Source organism: Herpailurus yagouaroundi, unplaced genomic scaffold (genome assembly GCF_014898765.1).
Source record: "Herpailurus yagouaroundi ecotype Mexico unplaced genomic scaffold, PumYag 163, whole genome shotgun sequence".
Lineage (NCBI taxonomy): Eukaryota > Metazoa > Chordata > Mammalia > Carnivora > Felidae > Herpailurus > Herpailurus yagouaroundi.
Window position 1 is genome coordinate 60119346 of NW_024412404.1, and position 18904 is coordinate 60138249.

The window sequence follows — 18904 nt, forward strand, 5'->3', positions numbered from 1 at the left end:
CGATAAGGAAATGAGACACAGCGAGGTCAAATAACCTGCTCAAAGCCACACAGCCAGTGAGTGGCAGAGCTGGGGTTCCAATTCAGACTATCTGGTCCCCAGAGCTATGACTCTACAAGGCGACCCTGGTTTGCCACTCACCGCTCACACATCCTACCACCCGCTTCGCTGGGAGTAACATCCATGAAACCAGGATTCCTGCCCCAAGGCTTAGCATCGCTCTTTACTCTGTCCTAATGATCAACTGCATGTAAATGGATGCATTTCATTAAGTGTTTCATTCCTTCCCTTCCTAGGGCATCGTCCTAAATAGATTAATTATTGACCCACACTAGTGGGCTGTTTAAAAAATCAGTTTAGGGGGGGCCTGGTGGCCCAGTGGGTTAGGCGTCTGACTCTTGATCTCCACTCAGGTCACGATCTCACGCCTCATGAGTTCGAGCCCCGTGTTGGGCTCTATGCTGACAGCACACAGAACCTCCTTGGGATTCTCTCTCTCCTTCTCTTCCTGCCCCTCCCATACACACGCACTCGCTCACTCTCTCAAAATAAATAAATAAACTTTAAAAAATCAATTTATACAAGCAGATGAAGAAAACAATGCCCCAGGTTCTCAGGCTCATGGTGCTTGGGCCAAAATCAAGTTCTCACTCTTAGCGGAGCTCTCCTTCCTGTTTGACTCGTCATCGTAAAACAGGAAAACCAAGCATCCCTGTGGGGGTCGTTGCTGCACCCTGCATTAAAACTACATACAGAACGAGGGGCGCCTGGGTGGCTCAGTCGGTGAAGCGTCCGACTTCAGGTCACGATCTCGCGGTCTGTGAGTTCGAGCCCCGCGTCGGGCTCTGGGCTGATGGCTCGGAGCGTGGAGCCTGCTTCCGATTCTGTGTCTCCCTCTCTCTCTGCCCCTCCCCCATTCATGCTCTGTCTCTCTCTGTCCCAAAAATAAATAAAACGTTAAAAAAATTAAAAACAAAAAAAAACTACATACAGAACGAAACCCAAAACAGAGACGTGGTAAAGTTCTTGACAGATGCTGTGGTGACCCTACCCTCCAAGTGTCCCCTGAGTGAACTACGTCCGAGGGGCCAGCACCTTCCAGCCATTCTGCACCTGTAATGGAGGCTGTCTCCAAATGATGAGGCAAACTCCACCAACCTCTTGCAGATGAAGAGGCAGGAGGCTAACGTGAGAGGCAGTGAAAAGAACGGTCTTTTCCACTTTAGCGTCAGATTAAATGAAGAAAATTCTGCTTTTTAATTAAGTAGGCCAATGTGGCCTAGAAATGCTTCACTCTTTTAAACCATCATTATCTCTCACACAGAGAAACTTGCGACAGGACGCCTGGCTGGCCCCTCTGGCCGCAAGCACCAGCCTACCCACTTTCCACCATTCCTGTGTTCTCCTCCAGAAGGGGAGAAATGGGCTAACTTACCATTTACATCTTTCTCTGGAAACTTAAACGTGATTGATTTGATTCTACCTGCAATTCCAGTATCTTTAAACCCTCTACCTTGGATCAATTCTAGAAATAATGCTACATGTGAATCTGAAACTAGAAATAAAATCCACCCCTACCCCCCGCCAATTTGTAGATGGAAAGAAAAGTTTAGCCTAATCCCACTGGCAGCAGGCAACCGCGGAACGTCCCCACGGCAGAGCGAGGTCACGGGACGACCCAAGTGGGCTATTGGCCCGGGCCCCAGTTAGACTAAAGGGAACAGGGCTCCAAGGGTGTGTTTCTTCGAGTGACCTGAACATTGAATATCTATCATCCTTTCTGGCTGGGATGGCGAACGAGCCAGCCACTTAGGATAGGCCATGAGCCACGGGTTTAAAAAAAGAAGAAATCCCTACTGTTGCATATTTTTTATAAATGCTTAAAAAGCAGCAAAACAGCTGTTTCTGTCAGTAGCCCACACAGAAAAGGTGCAGATGACCACCCACCCCGCTGGGCGGTGGGGGGGGGGGGGCTCTGCCTCTGGATGGGGTATCACACCGGCAGCTTCTCTGCTGTTGGCTGCACGGCTGGGACCCAGGTCTCTGGGAGGATCAGACAGGGAAATGGAGGGCAGGTGTGCAGGGCAAAAATCCCTGTTCCTTGGCATTCAGAGCATGTAACCTCCTCCCTTCGAGTGTGGCCCGGACCTTGTGACTTGCTTCTAACCGACAGAGTACGTAAAGGTGATGGATGGACAGTGTAGCGATCAGATTATAAAAGACTGTGACTTCCGACTTGCTGGTTGACTCTCCCCTTGCTGGCTTTGATGAAGAAAGCAGCCCTGTTGGCAAGATCCAGCAGCAAGGCCTTGAGGGAAGCTTCGAGCCAACAGCCAGCGAAGAACGGACGCCCTCCCTCCAACAGCCCTTGAGGAACTGAATTTGCCAACAACCGTGAGAGCTTGGAAGCAGAGCCTTCCCCGGTCAAGCCTTTGGATGAGACCCCACCACGGTGAAGCCCTGACTGTGGCCTTGAGAGCGAGCCCGAAGGAGAGGATGCAGTAAACCGGGTCAGGTTCTGACCCACAGAGACTGTGCAATAGTAAGTGTGTGGTGTTCTAAGCTGCTGACTTTCGGGGTGAACTGTTATACGGCAGTCGGTGCCGAATGCAGCAGGCGATTCAGTGACGGGGTTAGCCTCCTGATGCGGGCTGCCATCGTGGCATCGGGCCGTTCCCTCCTCGGCAGCCACCGCGACGTCTGCCACGAGGCAGGCAAGGCCTCACTTCTCCAGAAACGTGCCAGCCCCCAGAGGGTAGGCACTGGATGGACCTTCATCTTTCACAGATAATGTATATGCTCAGCCCCCGGCACCATGCCCAACATGTGGTCAGGGTTCGAGAAAGGACCAAATGGACCAACTCTTCCTGTTGAGGACTAGAAAGGCAAGAGTATTCACAATAAACGGAGTATTTGGGAGAGGGGAGGGGAGAGGGGAGGAGGGGAGAGAGGAGGCACAACCTGGGACTACTTGAAACGGCCGTCTCGTGGCCCGTAAGTCTTGTAAAGGCAGGCCGACTTTTGGCTGGGTCTAGAGACAAGTTGGGCAGGTCCTGCCTTGGCTCAGCTGTCTGAATCTGGGCAGCACCACGGCCCTCCCCACTGAGAGGCTCGCCTTATGGCACTTGTGTCCTCGGAGGTACAATCGAGAACTGCAGGAAGAAAGGGACGTGTTTAGGAAAGGTGATTCCACCCTCCCAACCAGAGAACATGTGGTCTTTACCTTTGCCCTCACTGTTCTCCCCGCTCGCAAGGCTTCTTCCTCTCAACCACACTCCATCTCTGTCGACTTGCCAAACTCCTACTCAGCCTTCAAAACCCAGCCTGGCTTCAGCTCCTCCAGAGTAACTCTTCTAGACCTCCCCACTAGGAGCTCATTCCCTCTTCTGGGTCACTTCTCAGCCTCCCTCTTGCTCTGGTTGAAGTCACAGACCTTAACAACCACAGCCATGCCTGTCCTGCAACCAGCCGTGGGCTCCCATGCCCGGGGCCCAGGACGGGGCAGGCACACGCTGAACAAGACCAGACCCACACCACACCGGTCCCCACCCCTCTATGCCCAGGGAGTGACACGATGTCGCAGCGCTCACTCCCGTGGCCCCTGAGCCTGAGACACAGCGTGACCTCCCCCAGAATGAGGAACTAGGGAGGGTGACAGGAAGACATTCAGTGCACAGGAAGCATACTCTTGAGAGAATGTTCCAGCCTTGGGAGCTGCGGCTGGAGGCGGTCTGGGGGAGGAGGGCAGAGCAGCTGTGAAAACACCTCAGTGGGCGGCGAGGGGTCACTCAGTCATGGAGCCTTTCCTCCCGAGGCTGACAGTTACATAATCACGTCTACACGAGCGCACCTCCGGTTTGTGTCAACCGCTCTCCGGCTGGGGAGGAGGCTAGGCAGCCCACTCCCTGAGCAGAAGGGCCGATCCCTGCCTCCCAACCGTGGGAACCAGCAGGTAGGATGTGGCGAGCTGCTCCGAGGTCAGCGGCCGCCTCGGAACCAGACAGGGTGGCTTCCCGAGGAGACGCACAGAACCAGAGTGGCGGCATCCGGGGCACAAAGATGTGCCTCGTGGTGCAGCACGAGGAGGGCCTGCCGCAGCGCAGACAGAGGGGGACAAGCCAGCGCTCCTCTGACCAGGCCACGGTCAGAGCTGCAGGGGCCGTTTCGAGAGCTCCGCCAAAGGGACACAGAGATAAACGCAGGGAGTGACCAGGGCAGGACTTTAAGGCAAGTCCTCCTGGGGGCGAGAATGTGAAACAAAAGCAGCAGGTGTAAGACTGGATGTGCAGACAGTTGTGTACACACACACACACACACACACACACACACACACACACATCTGCCTAGGTAAGCTGGTGGGAGACTATTGCTGCTTTTTATAACAGTTTTCCTTTATAGCTTTCCAGTGTATTTCCTAAAATTTCCACAACAAGAACGTCTTATTGCTATCCCTGGCAAGGACACGAGGCCCCGGATGCATGCCATCCAAGAAAGATATTAGGGGGATATTAGTTTCTACCGCAACCTGTGGGCCCGTGACTGCGGGATTTTTATTCTTTGGGATTTCTGAAAGCTCCAAGTCTGAAATCCTGGCTTCAGCAGGGCGGGTTCCCGCAGGGGGTGCTGAGTGAGGGGCTGTGCCAGACCCGTCGCCAGCTGCTGGCGGTGGTCGGCAATCCTAGGTGCTCCCGGGCCTGCGGACGCGTCACTCCAATCTCCGCCTCTGCCATCACGTGGTGTCCTCCCGGTCCCTGTGTCCAAATTTCCTCTTCTCACAAGGGTATCAGCCACCGGATTAGGGGCCACCCGAGTCCAACAGAACCTCATTTTAACTCGAGTCCAGCCGCAAAGGCCCTGTTTTCAAACAAGGTCACCCTCAGACGTATGGGGGCGGTTAGAACTTCAGCACCTGCTTGGGAGAGGCATAACCCCGCCCATAACAAGAGACGCGGAGCCCAAAGAAAAGCGAGACACCGAAGGCCCTGGTTGTTGTCTTCCAATGTGGCAGGCGCTGCCATTTGGGGAGCATGACACTTGGTCTGTGTGACTCTGTGGGGAAGAAGCAGATCCAAAGTGCGGATACTCCTACAAGACAGATCTGGCTTCACAAGAGGAAGAAGAGTCTCACGGAGCTGGACTGGTCATCACAGGGCTCGAGGACTCCCACTCCAGGATCCTGGACCAGCCTGCGGGCCCCTCGTCTCCGATGTGGTGATACTACGGGGACCGCTGGGCTAAGTATCCCAGAAGCCCTGAGCTTCCGCCGTCCACGCAGGCTTTGGTGCGATCGGAGCATCGCCAGTGCCGGCCCAGCCCCGCCGTTCAGTATCACGCCAGCTGTGCCTCAGTCACATGGGGCGACCCCGGCTTTCTACAACAAAGCAGCCCTGCCTGTCATTTTTCTTCCTTTTGGCCTTTTGAGGAAAGCTGGAGACGGAACACTCAGCGGAGCTGACGGGGTCGTGACACAAGGAATCGCGGGAGCTAAAGCGCTCGGCAAACCCCGACGCCCCTGATTCCAAGGGGGTTTCACGTGCCCTGACGGTACCCAAGGAAGGGCCCACGTCCCCAGGCCAGAGGCGGACGGCCCAAAGACCGTGGTCAGACTAAGAAAACAATCCACAATTTGTTTAGACCCAAGGAAGACTGCACCAAGAATAACATTTACACAAGAAAGAGCAGTAACGTTGCAAGTTAAGCTTGTTTATTTAAAAAAAAAAAAAAAAAGAGGCAAGATCTTGCTCATGATGAGAAGGCGGGTCTTTAAAACTGCCTCTTCACCCCCAAATGCACGAAACCCAAACCGCTCACCTCTCCACGGGGTCCCTGAGCATGACAATCAGTTTTGCGTCTGGCTGAAAGGCATGGATGAAGTCCTGGGTCAGAAAGGGCGGCTCTCCATCCGTGCTGTTGTCGTAGAAGAACGTCCAGGCGTTGTTGTCCCACATGGTGGACGCGCTGGCCTCCCCTAGAAACAGAGAACGCCGCAAATGAGCGGTGCTGAGTTAGGGGCTCCCGCGGGGCAGCCTGTGCTAGGGGCCAAACTGGGCTCCGATCGATGCCTTCCCCTCAACCAGCCATGACGGGTGAGCTGGTCTACCACCACCGGCGCAAGGGACTCCAGGAAGAGTCACGACCCTCTGCCACGGCGACTTCCCCCGCTTCCCCCCAAAGGCCTCCGTCTGGAAATCCAGGTGATCTAGGCACCACGGAGCATCCGCTCCTTCCCAGCTCTTCTCCAGGATGTGCCAAAAAAAACCCTCTGCCAGCATCTGGCCTCCCAATTTCACGATGTTTGACTCTGCTCACGGCACACAGCTCTGTGGCATTTGAAGGGCGCACTGAGAATGTACTAGATCGTTTCCTTCCCCAAGTGCCAGGGATGGAAGAGTAGTTTAGGGAAACGGAGCCTCTTCAGGAAATTAGATGGCAATCAGCATCAGATTTTTTTGTTCAATCACAACGGCCGGTCCGGGGCACTCTCTGAGACCAAACGAGAGGAAGGCTGTGCGGAGAAGGCTCACGGGACCTCAGTCTCAGGTGCTGCGTCCGACGGGCCCGCCACCCCATCGCCCCGCACACAGCTGGCATTCACTCAGTACGGACTGGGTAGACGGCCCGCCGGCCCGGCCCTGGTTTTACGATGGTCCGCACGGACGGAGGAGGAAACGTTCAACACGCATTCTAAAACGGGGAGGAGGCCAAGGCACGCACATTTCCGCGTCTCCCTCTCCGACACTTGAACCAGTTCCCTGACTTTTTTTTTCTTTTTAGCAGAGCTTTCAGAGATTTCAGAAGAGACGCAAATCGATCCATTACATACCAATGCAATTTCCCAACATTTTACATGGGTACTTGATACATCTCAAAATCACTTATTCAGGGAAAATCTGAGCCAAAAGACGAGTTTCTTTGATCGGGGATGAGTGCGTCACAAAGATGTGGGGAGGTGGCAGGGCCCTGGCTCTTCTAGGATGTTCAGTCACATCCAGGTGAGCATTTCTGTGCTAGTCTTTCCTCTCTTTCAAGATGATACCGTACAATACAGGCAAGGCACGCCCGTCAGAAGTCCTTTGAACATTCTACTCACAACGAATAGGAGAATATTACAACAAGGGAAGTATCTAAAACCAAAGTGGCACAAATTCGGTCAGATCTCATACATAAACCAGCTCTGCAACCAGAGAAACGTCTGTCCCTCCACCCGTCTGTCCATCCGTCCGTCCATCCATCCATCCAGAAAACATTCATCTAGTGTCTCAAAGTGCCTGGCAGTGTGCTTGGCATTAGGGATAGAGAAAGGAAACGGGACAGACAATCCCCTGCCTTCTCCTCTCTTACAATCTAGGGGAAGACTCCATCAACAACTCCACCAACAGTCAGATCCCCAGCTGAGCACTTTGTCAGGGCAGAGCAGAGGGAGGGGCCTGCCTTCCGTGTGTCTGGAGCCCCACCCCCAAGAATCTGGTCACTGGAATCCCTTGTGACTCCAGCCATTGGCCCAGACCACTGAGGAAAGGCTCTCTCTGACCCGTGAGCAGGGGTGAAGGAAGACACTTCTGCTCTACCAAAGACCTAACCCGAGGAAGCTGAAGCAGAGCTGAATCGCATTTCAGGGCTCGCAGGAGCCAGAATGGATCTGGTCCATTCTGCCCCATGGTGCAGACGTGCCGACTAAAGCTCAGGAACGCCAAGACCGACTCGTCACACGTCTCAGAGCCGGCTGGTGGCACAGGCAGGCCTTAGCCGCCAGCTTTGCACCTGCCTCTCCACTACCCTGAAACTCATCAAACTCTGTTCTAGGTAAGTATCAGGGCGGCAAACTTTTCCCTTCATTTTCTTTTTAAATCTGGAAGTAAAATTAGAAAAGCACACTAAGGCTTTCCTTTTTCATTCATTATCTTAGGCTCTATTTCCTAGCCCTAGGATGTGTATTTTTAGCTCTTTCATAAGAACATGAGATTCTCCCAGAGGCATACGGTGTAGGAGTCACAATCAAATATTAATTCGACTTGTGAGCTGAGGTGTGTGGACCCAAGGCCGGAAGAAAGTAGCTAGCAGCCGATTCGCACTACTGGGGTGGGGGGCGGGGGGGGGTATGATCTCATCTGGCTCTCAGCACTTGATGTGAGTTAAAAAACCATAAATAAATCAGAGCTTAGGCGTGTAAGTCTATCTCCTTGGACAGGAGAGTCAAAAGCAAGGCCACGTTTCAAATGGCTGATTACAGTTCCTCTGAGTTGCTAAAAGATTCCTGGAGTTTGGAGAATCAAAATATAACACATTTAGGAATGCTAAAAAAAGAAAAAAAAAAAAAAAACAGATTGCTGCCTTAGGTAACCAATTGAAGCAAAATATGTGATTAGGTTTCTCTCTTTCAGAAGAGGCAAGTGGATAAATGTCTTCTCCTAAGCTGAATCCAATACAAAGAGCGGGTAGACAGGTTTTTTTATTTTTTATAAAACGTTCTTGTGAATTAAAGAAAAAAGTGATTATTAATCAAACCACCTCATTGTGAATGTCGAAAGGCATTAAGTTGATAAGGGCTGGGCTTTCTCAACAGCAATCAGTCACCAACAATGTGTTAGGGCTGCGTCTGCCTCAGGAAGAGACTGCATCCCTCTCTACCGGGCCCCAGTGGCCAGGGACTACAAAAGCCACAATATTAAATCGACTCATTGGTTATCGGCGATTACGATGCCCCATCCAAACTTAGATCAGTACTAAGCGTGTGCGCTTAGTTTAAATGAAGACAAAGAGATGTCAACTTAAAAAAAAAAAAAAAAAAAGACAAAAACGTTTCCGGTAACATTTAGTCCCCCACAAAACAAAAAAAGCCTACAAAACGTCGCTGCTTGGGGCGCCTGGGTGGCTCAGTCGGTGAAGCGTCCGACTTCGGCTCAGGTCATGATCTGACAGTCCGTGAGTTCGAGCCCCGCGTCGGGCTCTGTGCTGACAGCTCAGAGCCTGGAGCCTGTTTCAGATTCTGTGTCTCCCTCTCTCTCTCTGCCCCTCCTCTGTTCATGCTCTGTCTCTCTCTGTCTCAAAAATAAATAAAAGTTAAAAAAAAAAAAATCTAAACGTCGCTGCTTTACAGAAATCGCGTAAGCGACGTCAACGTTTCACGGAGGGGTGAGACCGACGGCCAGGTCGGGAAGTGCACCTTCAACAGAGGTGGCCGGCGTCAGGCAAATGTTCCCGGCGGGCAGAGCAAAAGCTGGGCCAGCGTCAGGGCAGAAGGGGCCCGGGGGGAATGGGGGCCCAACCCCGGGGCGGGAGTGGCCCCGGTGGGAGCTGCCCAGAAGCCGTACCGATAATGATCCTAGTCATCCTGCTCTGTTCCTCTGCAGAGCTGGCCTGCAGTCCTTGATGAATCTGGTGTGCGGCCAGGTCAAAGAGGTCCAGGTAATCTTCCACGGGGTAGCGGTCCCGAAGCCCATCTCTCAGGCGGACGATTCCTACGAGAACCAAGAAGCCCGCGTTACTGAGAACGAAACTGTCAACGGCCGGACGGTGGCCTCCTGGGAAGTAACCAGAGAGGGATAGGAAGGCCCAGGGCCCACCGGAATAAGCTGCAGGAGGGGGCTCACAAGAAGGACACCTGCAAACTGGCTGTCCTCTTTAATCCGTGCACACTTCAGGGAGCGGAAGGCCACCATTCAGCCCCAAGTGGCAGCTTCAAGGACAGCCCGCCTGTTCGAGATCTATAAAAGCATCTGCTTGGAGGGCCAGAGACTCGGGGGCTGGTCACCACGTGCGCCAGACGGGCCCTAAAGTGGCTGAGCAGCGATGGCATCCAGAAGGCACGTGCTGTATCAGACAGAAACGGGAGTTTTTTATCTGAGTTTCTGTTTCTGGCCTGTGGGATCAGGCAGCTTGTCTGTCTGCCTCAACAGTCCCGGGACAAACGCTCGGTTGAACCCACGAGTCATTTTGGCATTGACCCATGCAGCCCAACTGTGCCCCTTGCCTTAAAAGCGGGTAAGTTTCACGTGGAAATATGTTAACAACACACTGTCCCAAACCACAACCATCAAGGTTAACGGAAAGCGGAGAGAAAACACCCGTGTGCAAAACAGCAAGAGGTTCAAGGAGACCCTGGGGATCGGATTCCAGAAGCATGTTCCTGGGCTTCCCTCTTCCCTGCCAGTGGGAAGCTGGGTTTCATCAGGGCAAACGGTGAGCCGTGCCGGGAGATCACCCTATGTGAAACCGTGGCTCCCATAGCCGCTGCTGCCAAACCACAGAAGACACATTTACGCTCCTGTTCATCCGCTCCGGGAAGGACGTCAAAAGTATGAAGTCAATTTGTCAGAACACAAACAGGACTTGGTCGAAACTCAGGTTCTACTAAGGAAAACTTTAAAGATTCCCTTCTAAGCAACCTGGGTCCTTTGCCTGAAACACGCCCTCGAGTCCCACCCGAGCTCTGACCTCTGCCAAAGGGACCAAACATCTCCTGGCAGAAGGGAAAAGGTTAAGAGGAAACAGTGACATGAGGGCTGCAGGGTGGCTCCGGCTGGGTGGGGGCGGTATCCACGGTCACCCCTGTGGCAAAGGGGTGCTGTGCTGCGAGCAAGGTCGCCCGGAATTATCTCGAGGTGATGTTCATTCTGAACTTGAGACAGACAGACGGAGCAGGTCAGAGCAAGTCAGGCCTGACGCAGCTAGATGACGTGTTCACGGTCCTGGGAGAAGCCAGCCAGAAGCTCAAACTTCACCCAGCGTGGCAGCCTTTGTAGTGTTCCCCAGGCAGGGGGGTGTTGGGGGCGGGAGGAGCTCTGGCAGGAAGGGTGCAGAGCTGGGGGCAGACAGCCCCAGACATACGCCCACCTGGCATTTAACCACTCACCGCTGGCAGGTGTACCAAAGCTCTTCAGAAGAAGAGCAGCTGCTGACTCTGCACCCTTCCCCTTGCCCTGTATACAGCCGGCACTCAATAAATGCTCCCTTGGTGACTGGGAGCCGGGTTCCAGCCCCCTGGAGGTTTGAGTGGGGGCGGCCCTGGATTAGCGAACTGTCTGCTCCCTGCGACTCGGGGACCTGCCCACCCTCCCTGGCGGGGCCTGGTATCATGGGACCTGGGATGGGAGCCGGAAACCACTTTAGGAGGAAGGCGGGAGGCGGGGACAGGAAGAAGCGCGCAGGCCCCTCCCCTCGCGGCGGCGGCTGGCGCTCACCAAAGCGCTTCCGGGTCCACCAGTGGGGCTCCTTGATGGCGGAGAACTTGACTTCCGGGTGCAGCCGGAGGCGGTCGTAGAGGTCGGTGGTGCCACACTTGGGCTGCCCGATGATGTAGAAGCGCGGCAGGCAGCGGAGGCGGAAGTGCTTCCCGCTGGCGTGGGACAGGTGGCCCCAGAAGGCCTTGCGCAGGGCGTCGAAGGTGGAGCGGAAGCGCTTGGAGTAGAGCACGTAGGAGTTGGTCAGGTAGGGGTCGGTGGTGTTCCTACCCGTGAACTCCTCGTACCAGCAGGGGCTCTTGCTATTTGGAAGAAATTTATTGGGGATTACCGAAAACATCTGCAACGAAAAAGAAAAAAGGGGAGAGACACACGGAGGGGGCACAATTAGCAAGAACGCGTTCTAACCGCGATGCGATCATGCCCTAACCCTCACTACAGTGTTCGCGTTTCAACTGTTATGTGACAATGGCTAAGCACGAAAATAAAGCAAAACTTGGTAAATAGCCAAGGCCATGTTTTCTCCTCAGACCAAAATAAAACTAGAATTTGGAGAGAACGAAGATAAAAGCTTACTCAAAATCCATTCCACCATGATTTATCTTTCTTTCCTCTCACACGCGCGCACAGCAATCTAATTAAATTTCACAGTTGGAATCTTTTTACTAGTTGTGTATTTAAGTGACCATTAGGGACAAAAATACTAATTAGGACACAATAGACACAGGATTCTGGTGATCTACAAAAGCAACTTGAACCACCATGGCCGCGTTTCAAGTCCTGCGATGAAACTGTGAGAAGGGGAGGCCCTTCTGGTATTTCTAGCTTCGCCCTTCGGTACTTCGAGTTTCCTCCTTGGTGTAAACATCGTGAACGGACAGCCCTCTCCCAGTGCACTCTGACCTGTGAGGCCGTCAAATTATCCTTGTTACACATGAGAACATTTTTTTCCCGTCATTTTTCTTCCTGTGTTCCCAAAGATGGCCACAGAAAAGGAAGCATCTATGTTAAAAACTCAATCAATCCATGGAGATTAGCACAAGGCTACTCACGTGCAATTCCTGCTTCTTGAGATCTTCTATGTCTGGGAGCTGCCTGGTTGTGAACTCTATCCTGGCTGTGATGCTGTTGATAATTAATTTAATGCCTGGGTAGTCTTTCACGTACGAAATATTATTTACAGAGGGTTGGTGATGATGCTCTTTCGTGTCGCTCGGGTTTTCACCGTCCATCAAGCTGGGATTGCTGGGGAAGGCTCCATAATGGAAAGGTGAGGAGATCAGAAGCTCTTGGTGGGCCCCAGAAAGGATGTAAGATGCCATCACCAAGGTCATGATCATCAATCCAAAAACCAGGCTGCATCGCTTCCCCTTCTTGAAGCGCAGAAACCTGCCCCAGCTCTCACTGCCCTCAGCCCTCACCTCGAGAACAGCAAGCAAGTTCATCTGCTTACCGTCCACACGAAGCACAATTTTGTTCTCTCCTTTGCACGCGGGGCACTCCAGGTGACTGTGAAGGGGGCCTCCTCCGCAGCCAACCTGCTGTTTGTGCTCGTTGTTGGGCAACAGCTGTATGCAGCAATTAATGCAGTGCCTCATGGTAATGCCCTTGGACTGCTGGCCCACAGAGCCATGGGAGAGCCCCTGCGGAGCCCAGATGCATGCAAGTCGCGCCGGAACACTTTTTAAGGATGTCTTCTGGTTACGTAAGATGGTTTTAAGGCACAAGCAACGGAAACAGATATAAAAATGAGCAGGAGCCAAAGCACTAGACAATGAGGAAGTGCCTTCTTTGGTTCGACTCTGAAAGACAACAAAAAGAAGTGATCTCCAATTGTCATGTCCCGTAAGAGCCGCTGAAACCTCAGAAAACTCCCCAAGTCTGGGAACAATTCTGCCTGCCCTTCAGGTTTTTCCCATGGCACAAGATGAAGGGGAAGAATTCTCGCTGGAGAACACGGAAGCTTCCAAGGGATGAGAAGAGATCATGGTCTCAGTGAGGGATGGGTTGGCATTGCATCCTTGGAGATGCCCGTGAAGATTTCTTCTTTCACATCTCGTGTTCCCTTCAAATGTTTCCTCTTCAGGGGGAGCAGAACCTTTAAAATGTCAGACCACCTAAACAACAGAGAAAAGAGGTGTTAGTACCTTATGCGATGATCGCAGTAACCCTGGGATCATCTTCCGAGGAGAGAAGCTCTTTTCCACTCCTGTGTTTCAGCCAGTCTGCTCCGTCGCAAGGAAGTCATAGAAAATCACACAGGATAAAAGGAGACGTTTCAGGTCCTCAGTGCTTGGCTTTGGGGTTCAAGCTCTGCCACCAAATGTGGCTCCGCATATATCCTCTAGTGTCCCAGCCACACCACAGCCAAGTGCCAGATCCCCAAATCTCAGGAGTTCACAGTCATTCTCGGATGCATGCAGGGTCAGTGACTGTTTGGACATATCTGTGCTATTAAATCAACAAAATACCCGAGAAGCAGCCTGGTTAGGAAGAGGCGCATGCAGAGATAATATGTTTTTTTTTTTTCTCTCCCAATAGCACCAAGAGTCTCTTACCGAGATCTAACCTTTATTACCAGTTTAGGAGGCACAAGTTAATGAAAATTTAGAAACACTGAAATGATTCTCTCCTTCAGTAGAGTGTATCATATAAAAAAAAAAAAACCATTTGACTTTAAGTTATTAAGCAATTAAATCCAACGTGCAGTATTCTCCTGAGTAACATAACACTCAGACCCTGAAATCATTTTTCACTTTCATCATCCTGGGGAAAACATGATTCTTAAAAATCCATTAACAGAATTCTGTGGTTATAAAATAGATTGTTGCCCAAATGACACTTCTTTGTAGATGTTGTAAAAAGAGCAAAAAAGGAGGCTTAGTTTCCAATAATGGTAGACCGCCGTGAACTAGCTGTGTGGCCCTGAGTAAGCCACGTGACCTGTCCAAGCTTTGCCACCCTCCCTAGTAAAATCAGGGTAAGAGTATCTCCCTTATGAGCTTGTTGCAAGTACTAAGTTAGTTAACGCACACCAAGAGTTTGCAGAATGCCTACACATAGTTGGCCTCCCCTAAAAGGTAGGCAACATGAAGACGTGTCATCAGTGACCATTACTATTAGGCCTTTTCATGGTCAGTGAAGGCCAAGCACATTTGAAGTGGAATCAAAGATGGGAAATCCTAGCACGTTATTTTTCCTTAGCTCTTGAGAATGAATTACCCCAAAGGGCAGTGGACTCCCCTCCGACCCGGCACACACACATACAGCCCTCAAACAATCCTACCTGTCAAGGCGGGATTAACTAACCCTCCATTAAAGCCACCTTGTATTGGCTGGAAGGCTGAACACGGAGAACTCACCGGCAGAAACCTTCCCTTCCCTTGAACCCAAAGGCCCACACCTTATCAAAATATGTGGACCGAGCAATAGCCAAGCAACGTTTCCTAAAATGTCTTCCACTGAGTGCTCTGCACGTTGTCAGTACCTGCTTTGTGCTTAAATTACTCGGAGGAAAGGGAAGATGGACAAAATCAAACAGACTTCTTTACCAACAGGACTTTCTGAAGCCTTTAATATTCTACTGAGCCCTGTGGATCCACAGGAGAGGAATAGAATACACAAAATTTCCAAAACATAACCAGCCATGGAATTTTCACTAATGTCGCAAGGAACCAGCTTGAGAAATGCTAGTTAGTGAAGGCTGACATCGGGGTCAGGGCAGTTCTGGGAAGAGCAGAGGAGTCGGGGTGGTGTGGGCGGGGGCGGAGGCAAAGTGCCCTGGAACCAGGCCAACATCCAGGGCTCTGCCGCCCTCTCATCTCTGAGAGCAGTTGGAGGGACGTGACAGGAGCCTCAAGGCTCACATCTCTGCCTCCCATTTGCTCAACCACCCTTGACCCATCACTTGGTACAAACAATTCTTCCAAACCAAAGAAACAAAAGGGCAAGATCCCCTACTTGGAAATCCAATCACTAAGCCAAGAAAACATTTTTTTACATGTTGAAGACAAGGACAAGCGGGTTAAAAGAAGGCTCCCACCAGGATCCCAGCGGGGAGCGTGTTCGCACCCTTCTGTGTCTCTGGCTGCAGAAAGTCTAATTAGATTTTTTTTAAAAACATGGTCTTTGAAGCTCTAAGGCAAGAATGCACAAAATCCGGACCCAACGGAATGGGCAAAATATTCCCAAACACAAACAAAGGTTTCTTATTACAAGCAAAGTAAGTAAACGGGTCTGGGTAGTCGGGGAAGCGGACAGTCTCAACAGGGAGGCTCTGGGACACGGTGAGCCCAGGCATCTGTACCCCTGGGCAGCCTGCCCCCTCCAGCCAGACTGCTACTCCGTCTTGCTTCTTCCACATAAAACAGGGCGCAGAGAACTAGGGCAACAGCTCATTCACCTGTCTGTCCTTTTGGCCCGCGGATCCCTTCTGGAGGGTGACTGTGTACCAGGCACGGCTGAAGAAGCCATGGAGGTGTGGAGACCCAAAGCCAATACGAGATGGGGGCGGGGGGCAACAGAATAAAAACGACACATGTGGTCTTTGCCCCCAGTTCCTGGCACACGGCTTCTAAAACGCTTGGAATTTCCCAAGAGGTGACAGGGAGCACCTTTTAGCCTTCAGCCACACCTGAGCTTATGCTAATGAGGTGACTCCTGAACGAAGCCCCAGGGAGCTTCAGGATGGGGCTGGTCACCAGAATGCCCGAGCCTTGATTAGCCAGTTAGAAGGCTGGAACTTAGGGCCCCACTTCCTCAACCTCCAGGGAGGAGACGGAGTTAATCATCAAGGAGCAGTGATTTATTAGTCATGCCTGTGCAATGAAGCCTCCATGAAAGCCCCCAAATGCCAGGATTCAGAGAGCCTTCTAGTTGGTGGAGATGCTGGCAGGGTGGCTCGTCCCGAGAGGAAGGCAGGAAAGCTCCACACCTCCTCCCCCCACATCTAGGCCTCGGCTTGTGTTCCGGTCTGGCTATTCCTGAGTTGCTTCCTCTATAACAAACCGGTAATGGTAAATAAGGTGCTTTCGTGAATCCTCTGCGTTGTTCTAGTGAATTATCAGAACTAAGGAGGGCCCTGTGGGAACCTCTGAATTTGTGGCCAGGTCAAACGGAAGTTGGGTAGCCTAGGGACCCAGTATTTGCAACCGGCATCTGAAGTGGGGGCAGTCTTGGGGGACGGAACCCTTAATTTGTGGGGTTCGTGTGGGCTCCGGCTAGTTATTACTGGAATTGAATTGAATTGCAGGGCACCCAGCTGGTGCCTAGGGAGTTGGAGTTGGTGGCAAGGGGGAAACATCCGGGGGACCCTCTTTGAAAGAAAATACAAAGCTATCTTACAAGTTTTACCAAAACAGATGGCCAGTAGATAGTATGCAAAATACCCCTTGATGATGTTGATTAAGAAGTCATATGACCATATACCATACACGGCTGGGCCCTTGTACGTGCAGGGCCGGCAGCTTTGAGGCTTCCAGACCAAGCCTTGTGTGGACGCGAGTGGTACAGAAGTGACGGCGACAGGGAGGCCTTTCGCCACCGGGAGATTATATCCTGCCAGGAGTTAGAGGCTACAGGGTAACAGACAATACATGCGACAAACCACAGCGATAAAGGCCATGAAGAATATACAAAGGGAGGATACAATGAAACCATTAAAACAGGTGTCCGCAGTGCAGCACTAGGGCTAGATAATTCTTTGTCATCAGGGGCTTTTCTGTGCGCTGACCTCCACCCCCGCTGAGACTTGCAGCCTAACAGTAAAGGGGGTCTAGCAGCAGGATGTCCAGGGAAGGCCAGTGGGGACGGGACACCTGAATGCCAAGAAGGAAGCCAGCCACGTGGGACTGGGAGACAGAAGGACCCTGTAAAGGTGAGAAGCCAGGGGTCAAAGCCCAGGGGGACCACCAGGAGGGCAGACTCCTGGGCTTTGGGGCAGGCGAGGGGTAGGAACCAGATGCACGAGGAGGCAGGAGCCAGACTCTGTAGGACCTGGAAGGCAGGAGTCAGGGCTGAGATTCATCCAAGTGCAAAAAAAGGATGCACATTACATATTCTCTCAAAAGGATCTTTACAATATGTGTAACTATTAACTAACATAACTCGGTGAAGAAAAATCGAATCAATGTCGCTGTGTTGAAAGGAAAATGGATTGCCGTTGGTGTTCCCGAATTGGCCTTTTCCATATGCCACAAATTATCCTGAGAACAGTCGCGCAGAGAAACCGAACACTCGGGTTGTTCTTCCTTAAAAAATCAGCAACGCCTTTCCCTTGCACTTGACCTGTCTGGAACGTCCACATTTTGGTGCCAGTCGACTCAGATTAGTCAGGACCCTTGGCACTCCATGCAGGTGCTAAACCAAAGCACTCTGCTATATATTTCAGTGAGACTGCCTCCCAGCCTGGGCTCAATGCTGTGCCCTATGGGTGCAGACTGTAATTGTGGGAACTGGTACCACCGTGAGAGATCAGATAACTGGTCCCAAAATAGAAAGCATTCAATTACCCAGCCCTGGCTAGGATGCCCCCTATTAACCTATGTACCCCAAGCATCATTAGCAAGCCATTTATAACAAAATTGTAATTGAGAGACCCAGAAATACCACTTTAGAGTAAGTAATTGAATGCCCCCTCAGTGTAAGATCGATAAAGGGCATCCAATTTCACCCTAGGAAAAACTTATTAAATTATGGTGGCCAGGAGCTGATAGAGCAGAAGAAAGATGTACAAAACTTCAAAAGAAATCTGGATGGAGTTAAATAAATAGCTTCATTTAGGTAGAACATTTACATCTGCCCTCTGGGAGAAGAGAGAAAAAAAAATAGCTGATTACATTATTTTCCTTGACTGTTTTAAGGAAAAAGATTTCATGGGTCTTAAGTAACCTTTACTAAAAACACAAGGCTTTCTTCTGATTAGCATGTCTAACTGCTGACATTTCCTTTGGGCTATGTGTGTGGAAAAACATTTCTTCAAGGAATATTCATCAACAAGTGCAAGAAGGAACATTTTTTCGTGTTTAGCTCGAAGACATCAGATTGTCTCTGAGACTGAGAAGCAGCAAGCCTGGAGAGTCCTGTACAAACAACAGGTTACCAGTTCCGACCTTACGCCCGGAGCTTTACGCTTTTGATCACAATGCGGTCAAATCAACAGAATAAAGCTACAGCCCTCAATTATCACACTCACCGTCTACACAGCATAGCGGAAGGAAGACCGTCAGCAGTCCTGCGGGCCAGGATGCCAACGCTGTGTTGACCTGGTGACTTTAGGCAAGTCACTTAAGTGATGCGGGCCTCTGTATTCTCAAAAGAAATCCTTGACGGTTACGGATCCCACGCACAGCCCTGGAGCCTGGATGCCTGTGGCTTTGACATTGAGCAAGTCATGATACACGTCTCTTCCTGTGTGCCTGGATGTAAACTGGAAATACTCACTGGACCTATACCACAGCATTGCCGTGAGCCTCGAGTGATCAATTCATATGAAGCGTTTAGGAGAGTGGCCCATAATAAGTGTTAAACAACTATTAGCTATTTTTATACAGACATAGTCCCGGCCCACGAGAAGTATTTGATAAGTAGCAGTGGATTATTCTTTACTGTAGATTACACTGTCGGTTCCAGTTTATTACCCTGCCTCGCATTCTACTCTCCGTCGCATGAGTGACTTTGCAGCCCCTTCAGCGAGCAGAGTGGAATACGTTTCTCCACCCTTTGGC

General features: G+C 51.3%; 1 protein-coding gene across 5 annotated transcripts in view; it reads right to left on the minus strand.

Moving 5' to 3' along the window:
* Positions 1-18904, minus strand: part of CHST15 (carbohydrate sulfotransferase 15) — an 81795-nt gene that overhangs the window by 22717 nt on the left and 40174 nt on the right. For all 5 annotated transcript variants that reach the window (XM_040486698.1, XM_040486702.1, XM_040486700.1 and 2 more), the window contains exons 2-5: positions 12233-13297; positions 11181-11520; positions 9312-9458; positions 5812-5968 (exon numbers count right to left, since the gene is read on the minus strand). In XM_040486698.1, coding sequence (XP_040342632.1) covers positions 5812-5968; positions 9312-9458; positions 11181-11520; positions 12233-12778 — 1190 coding nt within the window. In that variant the 5' untranslated portion in view covers positions 12779-13297. The remainder of the gene's footprint in view (positions 1-5811; positions 5969-9311; positions 9459-11180; positions 11521-12232; positions 13298-18904) is intronic.